Here is a 12674-nt window from a genome sequence, read left to right as displayed (position 1 = left end):
ACTGTCAATTTCAACATTTAAAAACCCTCTCATGGTTTCATTTTGCTTCCAACCTACTTCCTTCATCATTTATTTGGGTTTCTCCATTTGGAGTGAAGAATTATTGTTCCCTGCCATCAGAATTTTCTTTAGGTGAAAGAAACTTGACCCACACCCGATTGGCAATTGCTAATGAGAAAAGAGAAATCAAATGGTTGTGTCCAAGTATCTATGAGCAGCCCATGCAGATTTTATTTTGGGCTTACTTTAAAGCTATGACAGACCTTACTTACAAGTTAATCCATCAAATTATACCCCAGAAATTTTGTGTAAATCGCACAATCTAAATGCCAATGAATAAATGGTAAAGATTGTTGTCCTCAATCAAACACCTATCTCTTTCATTTCTGTGATGCTATTATTATTCCAAAAAGAAAAAAATTGAAACAAAGCAGTGCATGTGGACCACAAAAGAATTTGTTGGAGGACCTCTAAAAATAGAGGATCCTTTCCCAACAAACTTTTCGAGCCAACTGATGAACATCCAATTTTACCTTCCAACAAACTGCATACCAAAAAAATCTTCAGAAACGTCTCTAAAGAGCTTTGCAAACCTCCAGAAAGCCTCAAGCCAGCTTAACCTCTTCACAAACATGTCTTGGAGATTTTTTAGACCAATGCATCTTGCCTTTGCAGCCATTGTTGCTGTGGCAATCTGTTTCCCAGGCTGTGCTAATGGCATGTCAGCGGAAAGAGTCATAGACTCTCCTTTGTTGACAGAGAAGATTAGCACCAACCGGACAATCAAGGTTGATCTCAATGGTAATGGAGACTTCACATCTGTTCAAGAAGCCATTAATTCTGTTCCCAAGGGGAACTCCCAATGGGTTATCATCCATCTCAGGAAAGGGGTTTACAGGTAATCTCCTGTGAAATTGAAATTGCCTGATAATTTTTAAAGGAGCTTGTTAATATGTTATGTTCGTATTTATTATGTTTTCAATGTTCTGGCTGGCAGAGAAAAAGTGCACGTACCCAAAGATAAACCCTTTATCTTCCTGAGAGGTAATGGGAGAGGCAGGACGGCTATTGCCTGGTCCCAAAGCTCTGTCGACAACAAGGCATCCGCCACATTTACAGTTGAAGCCAAGCATTTCATTGCCTTTGGCATCAGCTTCAAGGTAAGAACATATATTTATTTTATCTAAATTGTCTTATAGATGTCGTAATAGACATGAAAAAACTTGTTTATCACCAAAAAATTTCATCATTGGCATGTCTGATAGAAGATTAATATGACAAATAATGCATCATTTTTGCCTTCCTTCAATGCAGAATGAGGCACCCACCGGTATTGCTTATACCTCTCAGAATCAGTCAGTGGCAGCTTTTGTGGGCGCAGATATGGTTGCATTTTACCATTGTGCATTTTTTAGTACCCACAACACTCTCTTTGATTATAAAGGGAGGCATTACTATGACAACTGCTACATCCAGGGCTCAATTGATTTCATCTTTGGCCGGGGAAGATCTCTTTTTCATGTAAGTTGGGAATAAATTTTAATTATTGTCAAATTAGAATTCCCAGTTTTAGAGAGAAAATAAATTTAATTTGATTTTATGACCATGGATGCAGAACTGTGAGATCTTTGTGCTGCAAGACAAGAGGATTAAGATTCGTGGGTCCATTACAGCTCAAAACAGGGGAAGTCCACAAGATAACAGCGGTTTTGTGTTTGTCGAAGGGAAGGTTTATGGCATTGGAGGTGTCTACCTGGGAAGGGCTAAAGGTGCCTATTCGACTGTGGTTTTTGCAAAGACCTACTTGTCCAGGACAATCGTACCCCATGGCTGGACAGATTGGAGCTACCACGGCGGCTCAGAGTAAGAAAAATTTCTGCCCTTGTTTCTTGTAGATCTTTAGGCTGCACATTCTCCTTCCCTTGTTCACAGGCTGCTCCATTTTTATCTTTATCTGATGCCATGCCATCCTGCTTTATGAAATGAAAAACAGCCATCTGTTCCATGCGGAATACGACTGCCGTGGGCCAGGAGCCGATACAAGTGAGCGAGTTCATTGGGCAAAACAGCTGACCGAGAAGGAAGCTGCTTACTGGACTTCCATTGATTTTATAAATGGCAAGGATTGGCTGCCTGTATGGCTATGAGCTTTGCTGTACATTATGAGGTTCTTGTGGCATTTCACAGTCTCCATGACTTACTGCTAACTGAAATTGCTGGTTTTTCACGCATAGTCTGGCCTGTAAGCCTGGGAGCTCAGATGTAAAAACAGACAATATAATATACTCATCATTTTGTGAACCTAACTGTTCTACAGCACTGGAAAGTGCACTAGGATTCTGTAATTTTCTCTATTTTCAAATTTTATTCATTGGCCAAATAAATCGTTTGTTAGCTTTGAATCACAGCTTGAATGGAAGATTGGGTATCCAAGGCATTTAGAATTTCTTCCTTTCTCTCCAGGAATCATATTTTCATCCAGGGAAAAGATCTATAAGCCCCAGAATTATGAGTTAAATTGCCTTGAGACGATTTGATGTAGCCAAGGATGAAATGAAAACTCTCGAAATCCTGTTTTAACAGAAAACAAGTACATCGAATGTCGAATCTTTTCCTGGTAAATTTTAATACAGAGAAAGATAAAACTGCATAAAATTTGCTAGGAGTAGGAGGCATATTGCAGCCTTTTATTTTCCATTTTGTTTAATTACTAACTAGTAAGTTATAATCGGATACATCATATGCTTACGAGTATGCCAACCATTCTCATGCAGTAGCATGGTTACAGCTTACAACCTTGGCACGTTTATGGAACTAAAATCCCCCTCCAATTCCTCCACCAGCACCACCACCGAAACCACCACCTAGTCCACCACCAGCACCACCTCCAAAACCTCCACCAGCACCCGCACCAGCACCTCCTCCGAGGCCTCCTCCACCACCAAGACCTCCACCAGCACCACCACCTGCACCTCCTCCGACTCCACCACCTGCACCGGCACCACCACCTAAACCTCCACCTGCACCACCTCCACCACCTAATCCTCCTCCAGCACCTATACCACCACCTTTACCACCTCCAATGCCACCACCAGCACCTCCACCTGCACCACCTCCACCACCTAATCCTCCTCCAACACCACCACCGGCTCCACCTCCAACTCCTACACCTCCACCTTTTCCACCTCCAAAACCACCACCTGCACCACCTCCACCACCAAGCCCTCCTCCAGCACCACCTCCAACTCCTACACCTCCACCTTTTCCACCTCCAAAACCACCACCTGCGCCACCTCCACCACCAAGCCCTCCTCCAGCACCACCCCCAGCTCCACCTCCACCACCAAGCCCTCCGCCAGCTCCACCTCCAACTCCTACCCCACCACCTTTTCCACCTCCGACACCTCCACCTATTCCACCACCACCACCAGCACCTCCACCAAAACCACCTCCAAGGGTCTCCTTCTCAAGCTTTCGGCATTCCACTATCCCTATAGCAAACACAAATATCACCGCGAACACTCCAAGTCTTTTGGAAAGCTTCCTCATCTTGCCTTAGAAAAACGAGAAAAAGGAAACAAAAAGAGAACTTTTGCTCCCCTAAGCGTCGAGCATGAACTTCTAGCAAAGAACTTCTAGCAAAGAACTTCTCTCTCTCTCTCACACACACACACACGTATACATATATATAGATATAGTGTAACAGAAACACTGATAGAAATCATAAATGCATGCAGTTGATTAGTTGAAGATTATTGATTTTACATGCACATGCAATCAGAGACTAGTACGATCTACGTTTAATGAAATGGTGCAAAATTTCAACCAGTGAACTCGCAATTAATGTAGTCACAGCTCTCAACTACTAGCGTAGCTAATCCCCTAATGCTGTCCAGCACCGAGCCACCACCGTCAGAATCTCGACGAATCCTTCCTGTCTTCCGGTTTCCATATAATCAGGTCTGGAAAATCTCTCAAGTGAATTAATTTCTTGCGTTTCCATCGATGTTCCACCCGTCACCAATTATCTGATCCCGAGTCAACGTAATTAATAAAGCAAAGACTAACAGTGGTACAATTCCTCTTCTCCTGCGGCTTTTTAGATTTTTTTTGGCAATGAAAGCAAGTACCCCATGCCATGTGATATGTTCTACAGTGTCATCAATTGCATGTTTTCTGCTCGGATTATGACTAGAACCAAAATGTACCAACAGAGGCGAATTATGCATTGAACCAATGGGTTAGAGAAGTGGTAGTGTTTGGTAGACGTAGAACTTCAGATTGATTTGATTCTAGCTTTTCTCTACCTTGGTTCCTAACTTTCTCTCCTAGTAACATATATAGGAAGTCCAATCAAAAAACTTTATTTCAGCAATGGTTAGTTATTATTTGTTTTTTCTAATACTCTAATCATGAAAATATTTTTATACCGTTCCAAGTCTACTAATTTTTTGTATTATATATATATATATATTAAGTAGTCACCAATATATATGCTTCATTATTGATCATTTTACTGTCAAGCAATATTTTGAAGATTTTAGGTTTTGAAAAAATATGTATATAATTTTGAATTTGATTTCTCTTTTTTTTTCCCAATAAATAATTGATTTTGGGTTTTCTCTTATTGATAACTTTTTTTTCCAAATCATTAAAAGAGCATATTGTATCCAAGCAATTTGGGCCACTGATGGGCTGCACGCTTTTTTTAGTAATCCAGATCCAGGCCCATTTGTATTCAAAATTGGCCTCAAGAAACCAATTTGGGCCCAACATGGGCCGAATTGGTCCAATTTATCATCTTGTATGGGCCTTAAGAAACCCATCAGATAGCCGTAGGATACATTTGATGAAGGATTTGGATTTCGACGTTACTTTGTCTGTCTTGAAACGGGAGTGTGGAACGGAAGCCGACTGCGAACAACGTTAGGGTTTTAGCTTTGGAAGCTTCTTCTGTCTCCCCTCCCTTACCACCAAGCAAAAGCATCAGCTTACGAGAAAAAGCAATCGATGGAAGCTGGAGATGGAGGCGTTGACAGAGTCGTTGACTCTAAGGATTTACAGCAACAGAGCAAAGCCTTCCACAAACTCGTCGACCGCGTCGAAGATCGCCAGCTTGATTCTTCTCGTGTCCAAACGGTCCTCTTTCTTTCTAAATTTACTTTCTTTATTTCTACATTTTTAGTAAAACAATTAAACTTTGCTGGGTTCTTTTTTTTTTTTGATGAAGTAAAATTTTAATGCGTTTTTGCATCATGGGTTTTGACGTTTTGTTGATTGTGACGTTGCAGGCCATGGCATCGATTGCAGCGTCCGCTGAAGCGGAAAAGAATGCTATGAGAATGAGGTTTGATTTTGTTCTCTTTTTTTTTTTCAAGAAAAGAATAATCTTTATTGCTGCAGTTTTTTTGGGAAGAGAGTCAATTGGTTTTTGTTAGAATTTGGGATTGATTATTGACTATTTAAATTGAATTTTAGTCCAATTAGGTGCATTTTTGTGATTTATTTTGCAATTTGTGCTTATTTCTGTGGAATTCTTAGATTTTGTTAAGGTGGGGGAGAAGATCAGCTTTGCTTGAAAAACTCATCTTGTTTCTTTAGTTTGTTTGGTGTCGTCTCATTGAAATCAATTGATGAATGTTTTTGCATGGTCATGCTTCAGCTATGAGTTTTATTCAGCAAAGGGTGTCATTCCATAAATTGGTATTTTGGCGGGAAATGCTAGTTTTGTTAAAATTGTCAAAAGTTTTTTGGATATCGTAATTTCAGGTAACAGGATAACTTAGAGAATTCTACTACTATTAACATGTAGAAGGGGCCATATCCTTGTAGTTGATGCTCTTTAAAAGCCCAAGTATGCATAAACTGACAAACAAGATTGTGAGCCTGCTAAAACCTTGTCATCCACTATGCTTCTGGTGACATCAGATTGAATGCTGATGAGATAGATATTCTACAGTTCTAATCACAATAACTTTGATTTCAATTAACAAATGGGGTTTCCTTTTTTTTTCCTTTCTATGTGTATAATCATTTTATGGTTCCTTGGCCATGTTGTTAGAGATCTGTAAATCCTTGTGCAGTATCATAATTTGTAGGCCTTTTGAAATGTAAGATTCAATGTCGTTAACTTTTAAAATCTAAACACGCAGCTGCCTTAATCACGTAATTTGGTTATCCCAATGCTGACCGCAGCATGAACTTCTTTGTCAAAACATATCCTCCAGTACTTCACTTTCTAGGTTCACTTGAATATTTTTGAATTTGTGCTCAATGCTTATTCGAAGCAAATGTTACATTTTTGTTTCTTACAGAGAGAAAGAATTAGCTGCTGTTAAGATCAATACGGCTGATGTGGACATCATTGCAAACGAACTAGAGGTTGGCTTCCTTATGTTGTCCTTTCTATGTCTGTGAACTTGTATTTATGTAATATGCTAAATATTCTGATTTTTTATTTTTGTCCTTTCTACTGGAAAAAGTTGGACAAAACGGTGGCTGAGAGAACTCTCCGTGAGCACAAGGGTGATGCTGTTGCTGCTATTCGATCCTTGCTTCACTAGACCAACTCGGTGAAATAAATTGATATTTCTCAAGTTTTTGCCAAAAATCATTTGTAAGATGGAGATTGTTGAAATATTAACGTGAATAGATGCAGCACAACCATCAGCAGTGTAAACTGTTCAGAATCACCCAACTCTATTCTAATGACGGTGGCAGCTATGCATATTGTTTTCCCATCTACATATGTTTAAAATTTACCATTTTTTTCCATGCATGTTTTAATTTCCAGCATTTTCATTCATTCAGTGTGAACATCATAACTGATTTCAGAATGTTGCGACAGAAAATTTCTCATTTTAACCCAGCATAGGTCCAACCTTCTTATAATAACCCATGACAAGCTGTAGGAACTGTGAATGCTGCTCCAACTTGATGGAGACATGAAAAAACATACAGTTTTTTCAAAACCAAAGTACCTGTTATGCTCATAGTTTTCATGGTTTATGTAGATGTGGAGTTGCATACTCGTGCCTCGGAGTCAGCAATCACAGATAGCTTGTAGTTTTCTTAAGTCAGCCGCCATGCTTAGTGCCGCAGCCACTGCCCATGTTGTGGAACGTCCACCACAGTTGGTAAAATGATAAATTACCCAATAATCCAACTACCTCAACCTCATTGCATCCATATTTATAAAAGCAAAAGGATAAGGGATATGAAAAGTGGGAATAAGATGATTTCTTTTGTCTTTTGCCTTTAGCTGATTTATAGAAAGATAGTGACTCAAATCCCACTCATATTTCCAACATTTAAACCCAAAGCCAAGACCAAATATTTTAATGAGTTGTTTCTCAATCCACTAAAGTCCAAGGCTATTCATTGAATTCAAAGCATTTCCTTGCAGACATGAAACCACGGAACATGAAAAATTGGTGATACAAGTGACCCAGAAACTATGGAAGTAACAAAGCATTCCCATTTTAGTGGTAAATAACAAACAAAGCAAGACATTAATCTCACTCTATTTACTCCAATGTAGAGATTTGTGTATTCTGTACAACTTTCCTTAGTAGTCCTGACATGCTCGTCATTTAAAAATCACAGGAGACATGATCCCAACCAACATGACTCTAATTACACAACGGCACCACTGACAGATTTTCAAAGATTTTTATGATGTCAGAGTATAAAAAACATCTCACAACCAGCTAATCACCTTCAAACTTAGGGCGGGCAATGCTCGCATGGTGCCAGCTACTACCTCCTTTTCGTCTTTCTTTGTCTGGAATGAGTTTTTCAAGGCGAATGCAACAAGTCTAAGTGGCAAATTTGTGGTTACCATCAGCTGAACAGCAAGGGGTGCAAAAGTTTTGCAGAAAAACTGCCCATGCTTCTACAGCTTTTGCTGGAAAGGAAAGAATAGAACAAAAAACACATACATTTGATTCACGATTCCTTTTGAGAGCCATCTCCAGCCAAGTTTCGGGCTTGCTGAAATTGGATAGTATACTGTCTTTGCAGATCTCTAAGCTTTTCCAGTAGTTCCTGGAGTGCTGGCCGGCACTGTGGATCACTGGTTTTGGAAAAGTTGTAGGTTCATATTAGATCACAATCATAAATTGTATCATAGTTGGAAATTATAATGAATATATAAAAGGGAAAAAGAAAATTGGTTTTACTTCTGAAGATAACTGGTTCATAATCAATACCTAGAGTACTACCTAAGCCAATTACCCAAATGGTACTTGAATAATTCAGGCCGTATAAGATGACTGCAAATCAAATTGTAAAGTCCTAGCACACACTACATGGCAAAGGCTAACCTTAATCATTGCATATGTACCTCAATCGATTAACATAATGCCATACCAGAGACTCCTAAATGACTCTTGGTCCATCACATTAAATTATGCATTGGTATCTACTGCTAAACCTTTACCACTGGATCTAGAAAAATACAAAAAAAAAAAACCATGTGAACATCACGAGGAGATGAGCACCTGTGCCAGCAGCTCTCAATTATAGAAGCCCACCGTGGATCTACTTCCTTTGGAATCTCTAGCCGTTGGTTCATGAACCCTACAGCTCCAATCACCTGCAAATATCCTAAACAAACTGTTGTTCATATACCCAGAGCTACAAGACATGCAATGCCCAATCGTTTCTAAAGGAAAATTACTCTAAAAAATATTCACATTTTCCAGCAAACTTTTTTTTATTTTTATAATATCATTCAAGTACCAACATAGACCTTCTCTATAGAGGAGAGCAGTTTATTTGGTGATGTTTCATTCTTCCTACAAGAATGACTAGCAAATCTTTCTAATGAAAACTATACCTGCATTGAGTTGAGATTATCCCAAGGTATCTTCTCAGTAGCAAGCTCCCACAATATCACTCCAAAACTATAAACATCGGACCTAAGTGTTTCCCAACAGGAACAAGAAATACAAGGTCAGCAGCGAGAAAAAAGGTGAATGCAACGGGGATGGGGGCTGGGCAATTTGCTTTGTCTGCAAAAAGGAGAGGAGAGAGAGCAACATACTTCTCATCTGAGGGCTCATTACGAAGAACTTCCGGCGCCATCCATTGAGGCTACAAAAAAACATGGTACTTATAAGTCCACCAGGTAACTAGAAAGTTAAGCATCCTCCCAAAATGATTAAACTCATTAGATTAATATTATTGATGAAGCAAATAGAGGTATCAGTAAATACCGTTCCTTTCCCAGTCTTTGTTGTGAGAAATGTTTCATGCTTGAGTCGTGACAAACCAAAATCGCCTACCTGTTCAAATACAATTACGTTACTTTTACCTCAATTAAGAAAAGTACCCTCAAAACCCTAAAGTAAACCAAAACTGGATTTGCAATTAAAAAGATGCACATAACTAATGGCAAACCTTCACAGTCCAATTCTTATCAACCAGGAGATTTGAAGACTTCAAATCACGATGAATGATAGGTGGATTGCAGTGATGAAGATAATTCACACCTCGTGCCTGTAAAAGTTTAAGATGAATTGACAGAGGGAAGGGGTACCCCAGTGATGCAAGAAGAATGAAATAAAAACAAATGCAGACCAACACATGATGGCACTATATCCATCACAACAAGAGAATCACCATAAAATTGAATATATAGTTGATACTCACAATATCCAAAGCCATATGAACACGCCGTCTCCAATCTAATTTGGTAGTATTCCTCTGTAGTAAGCGAAACAAACTCCCCCTGCATCAATAGGACATAAATATAAGCATTCATCAAGCCAAGAAGTAAACTGCTTGACATAAATAAAAAGAAATTACTGTCCTCCAGAACACTAGATACACAATGTGAAAGTTACAAATACGAGTGCCAGCATTATAAGAATTTCAAAAAGAAAGTTGAGATTGAACCGTGGAAGGAACTCTGTGACAATGCAGAGACGTTGAGGTGAAGTCACAGCTCCCATGAACAGCAGAACATTTGGATGCCGAAGTCTTTTCATCAGAGATACCTTCAAAGCAAAAGCAAAATAGTGAGAGCAGCATTTGACAACAGGAAGAAACAAACAACAACAAATTCAGTGGCTTTGGTCAGTTGGTGAATGCACACAATCAAGCAAAGATGGGATGTGTATTGCATGATTCTAAAGTTACCACCAAAGAAAGAAAAATATATTACTAAGTACGTAAACAACAGTGAAAGGTAATTTAACAATAAAGCACACCTCCTGTCGAAAGGAATGTATCACATCATCTGAATATTCCTGCTTGGAGAATACCTTGACAGCAACATCCTGCAATAACATGAATATGGTTAAATTACAGAATTCATAAGATTATGAGAATGTTTTTCATGCTCCCTCCTTGCCATTTAATACCAATAAATAACGGGAGAGTAAAAAGGAACACATCTAAATTTTTAATTTGGATTCATCTATAATGTGTTTGTACGTCCTCTCAAAAGTGAAGGTAATGAAAGGAGCAGAAGAACATACTGATCCATACCACAGACCATAATACACAGTTCCACAAGAACCTGTGAGGAAAGCGAACAAAAATAACATAAGTATTAAAATAATATATATCCACGAAAAACATCAAAACGAAATAAATAATACAGTATTAAAAAAAATAAAACATGGACAGAGCTTTGAGTCAATGAACAAGTTCTCAGCTAATGACATGAATGTCCGGTAGACATTTGGTTTCATGCATCGGCTTTGATATACCAACACCAAAAAAGGGTGAAGAGAAAGAATCACAGTAAAGTTTAAAGCACAAACTAGTGGTTCCTATCTTCATGTCTCCCAGTTGCTGTTCACTTGAAAGAACCTTACCTTGCCCAATTTGATCTCCAATTGTCAAGTCTTCCCACAAGATTTCATAATCTAAACAATCAGTGTCCATATCAACTTTATTAACAGCACTACTGCTGGTACTCCCACAACTGCTGACACTGCTTGTGCTGTTAACATTAACAGAGGATGACCAGGAACCTGTTGCCTCAATATTGACAGGTCTATTACTTTCATTAACATGGACTTCAGCTTTTGTACCAGAAAATGGGCCCTTTTGTTGAAATGTTTCACTCTCTTGATCATTTCCCAACCAAGGCCAAACAAACCGGGTAGTCCTTGCCTCTGATGCTTCTCGATCATTCCCCTTCCAAGGCCATGATATCCCTTTTTTACCCATTAAAGTAATAAGCTTTTGGATTGCAGGTTTTCCTTCACTTTCATCACCAGAATCTCTAGAGGTTTTCACTGGGGACTTCTCGTCAAAAGGAGAAAACACACCAAAGGCAGATGGGTGTACATCTCCCCTAGGTGTACTGGCTCCACTGGAAGTTGCATCCTCTTTATGATCAGAACAAGCGGCATCAGAGAAACCATGTTGAGAACAATGACTATCTCCACATCCCCCTTCACGATCAAAACAATTCTCTCCAGTCCTCATTCTGGACTTCACTTTGTTGCTCACCTTAGACGCCTGCGTTAATAATATTTAACAATCAACACATGCCAAACTACAAATAAAAAAAAAAATTCCAACCACAAAACATTAAAAAATTATGGGAACTAATACCAAATTTGTTATTTTCGAAGCAATTGCAGTTTGCAGAGGCTGCTGAGGATCAAGACCAAGCTTGGCCGAGACAGCATTTTTAGACCGGCTAAAGGTTGAATCTCCTTCTGGTTGCCTTTCAGCTGACAGTGCAACTCTCATCTCTTGAAAAGGTCGAGAATCAGTGGATACACAAATGATTCCAACCAAAGTACCATCATCATCATAAAAAGGAGTATTGGTTGCAACTGCCGAAAACCTCTCCCCCATTTTATTCTTAACCGGAAATTGTCCAGTCCAACTCTCCCCCATGGTAACACGATGAAATATATTATGCGCGACCGCAAAGTCCCTAGGGTCAACAAGAAGCTCAATGGCATCTTGCCCTAAAGCCTCTGCTGCGGAATAACCATAAAGCTTTTCAGCAGTTCGGTTCCTGCAAACCAAAAAAAAAAAAAAACCGCAAATGCACAAATGACAATGCTCCTTATATAACTATCAGACTGAATCATATCATTAATCACTAATTTAGGAAATAAGAAAATGAACTTTTGCAACTAAATAATCGAAAAAAAGAAACCTTTTTTTTTTCACTTACCAATAAATTATACGGCCACTGAGATCAAATATATGAACAGATTGTCCCAGAGACTGTAATATATTCAGATACTGGCCATTAGTGAAATTAACGGCAGCTGGCCCGATGTTCCCGGTTCTTCCTCCGCCTCCACTTTCGCCGCCATTTACCGTACCACTGCTTCTGCTCTCTCTTTGCAACGGCGACGAATGTCGAAACGAACCCGAACCTTTCTTCCAAGAAGCAGCAGCCGCCGCCCCCGGGAATCGAGGGCGTTGAGGGGATGTAGAGTGGGATCTTTGACGAGCGGAGTCGGGCTTTGACTCCCCGGATTGTTTCAACCTTGACATTTCCTGCTTGAGATGCGCATGTCCCGCTTCCAGTTCTTGGATCTTCCTCAAAAGCTCCTCCGCTGGAGGCGTTTCCATTTTGGCTTTTCTTTCCCTTCACCAATCAAATCCAAAGCATGGGCCTTTCAAAGCTTCGATAAGATATAGATTTATCAATGAACTCCCTCTCTCTCTCTTTGCCTCTGACTTAAATC

At 39.5% G+C, this 12674-nt stretch overlaps 4 protein-coding genes across 5 annotated transcripts; 2 read left to right on the top strand and 2 right to left on the bottom strand.

Moving 5' to 3' along the window:
• Positions 572-2444, top strand: LOC18603661 (probable pectinesterase 67). Its single transcript, XM_007035754.2, has 5 exons — positions 572-898; positions 998-1160; positions 1315-1521; positions 1616-1863; positions 1994-2444. The coding sequence occupies exons 1-5, from the start codon at positions 633-635 to the stop codon at positions 2145-2147; spliced, it is 1038 nt and encodes a 345-aa protein (XP_007035816.2). The 5' UTR covers positions 572-632; the 3' UTR covers positions 2148-2444.
• Positions 2592-3664, bottom strand: LOC18603660 (glycine-rich cell wall structural protein). Its single transcript, XM_018120254.1, has 2 exons — positions 3294-3664; positions 2592-3245 (listed from the first exon to the last, which is right to left on the bottom strand). The coding sequence occupies exons 1-2, from the start codon at positions 3547-3549 to the stop codon at positions 2815-2817; spliced, it is 687 nt and encodes a 228-aa protein (XP_017975743.1). The 5' UTR covers positions 3550-3664; the 3' UTR covers positions 2592-2814.
• Positions 4825-6772, top strand: LOC18603659 (huntingtin-interacting protein K). Its single transcript, XM_018119792.1, has 4 exons — positions 4825-5139; positions 5292-5347; positions 6315-6381; positions 6483-6772. Exons 1-4 carry the CDS (start codon positions 5011-5013, stop codon positions 6561-6563), a joined length of 333 nt encoding a protein of 110 aa, XP_017975281.1. The 5' UTR covers positions 4825-5010; the 3' UTR covers positions 6564-6772.
• Positions 7444-12674, bottom strand: LOC18603658. 2 transcript variants are annotated; one of them, XM_007035749.2, is made up of 13 exons: positions 12152-12674; positions 11575-11989; positions 10827-11478; positions 10485-10525; positions 10215-10283; positions 9901-10001; positions 9655-9733; positions 9403-9501; positions 9219-9287; positions 9047-9096; positions 8840-8921; positions 8502-8596; positions 7444-8074 (listed from the first exon to the last, which is right to left on the bottom strand). In XM_007035749.2, exons 1-13 carry the CDS (start codon positions 12556-12558, stop codon positions 7948-7950), a joined length of 2286 nt encoding a protein of 761 aa, XP_007035811.2. In that variant the 5' UTR covers positions 12559-12674; the 3' UTR covers positions 7444-7947. The 2 variants fall into 2 exon arrangements, with proteins under 2 accessions (XP_007035811.2, XP_017975280.1); XM_018119791.1 differs by lacking the exon at positions 7444-8074 and having other exon boundaries at positions 8511-8607.

The sequence above is a fragment of the Theobroma cacao genome, chromosome 4 (genome assembly GCF_000208745.1).
Source record: "Theobroma cacao cultivar B97-61/B2 chromosome 4, Criollo_cocoa_genome_V2, whole genome shotgun sequence".
Lineage (NCBI taxonomy): Eukaryota > Viridiplantae > Streptophyta > Magnoliopsida > Malvales > Malvaceae > Theobroma > Theobroma cacao.
Note: the sequence above shows the minus strand (reverse complement) of the source record. Positions and strands in the feature narration are given on the sequence as shown.

Bases quoted from the DNA above. Each gene is read 5' to 3' on its own strand.
- LOC18603658 (XM_007035749.2), bottom strand. From the start codon at position 12,558: ATGGAAACGCCTCCAGCGGAGGAGCTTTTGAGGAAGATCCAAGAACTG. The intron at 9,288-9,402 runs GTTTGCCATTAG...GTATTTGAACAG, and splicing joins ATAAGAATTGGACTGTGAAG to GTAGGCGATTTTGGTTTGTC. The intron at 9,097-9,218 runs GTATTTACTGAT...GTTTTTTTGTAG, and splicing joins CAAAGACTGGGAAAGGAACG to CCTCAATGGATGGCGCCGGA.
- LOC18603659 (XM_018119792.1), top strand. From the start codon at position 5,011: ATGGAAGCTGGAGATGGAGGCGTTGACAGAGTCGTTGACTCTAAGGAT. The intron at 5,140-5,291 runs GTCCTCTTTCTT...GTGACGTTGCAG, and splicing joins ATTCTTCTCGTGTCCAAACG to GCCATGGCATCGATTGCAGC. The intron at 6,382-6,482 runs GTTGGCTTCCTT...TACTGGAAAAAG, and splicing joins TCATTGCAAACGAACTAGAG to TTGGACAAAACGGTGGCTGA.
- LOC18603660 (XM_018120254.1), bottom strand. From the start codon at position 3,549: ATGAGGAAGCTTTCCAAAAGACTTGGAGTGTTCGCGGTGATATTTGTG. The intron at 3,246-3,293 runs GTGGCGCAGGTG...GAGGTGTAGGAG, and splicing joins AGGAGGGCTTGGTGGTGGAG to TTGGAGGTGGTGCTGGAGGA.
- LOC18603661 (XM_007035754.2), top strand. From the start codon at position 633: ATGTCTTGGAGATTTTTTAGACCAATGCATCTTGCCTTTGCAGCCATT. The intron at 899-997 runs GTAATCTCCTGT...TCTGGCTGGCAG, and splicing joins CTCAGGAAAGGGGTTTACAG to AGAAAAAGTGCACGTACCCA. The intron at 1,864-1,993 runs GTAAGAAAAATT...AATGAAAAACAG, and splicing joins AGCTACCACGGCGGCTCAGA to CCATCTGTTCCATGCGGAAT.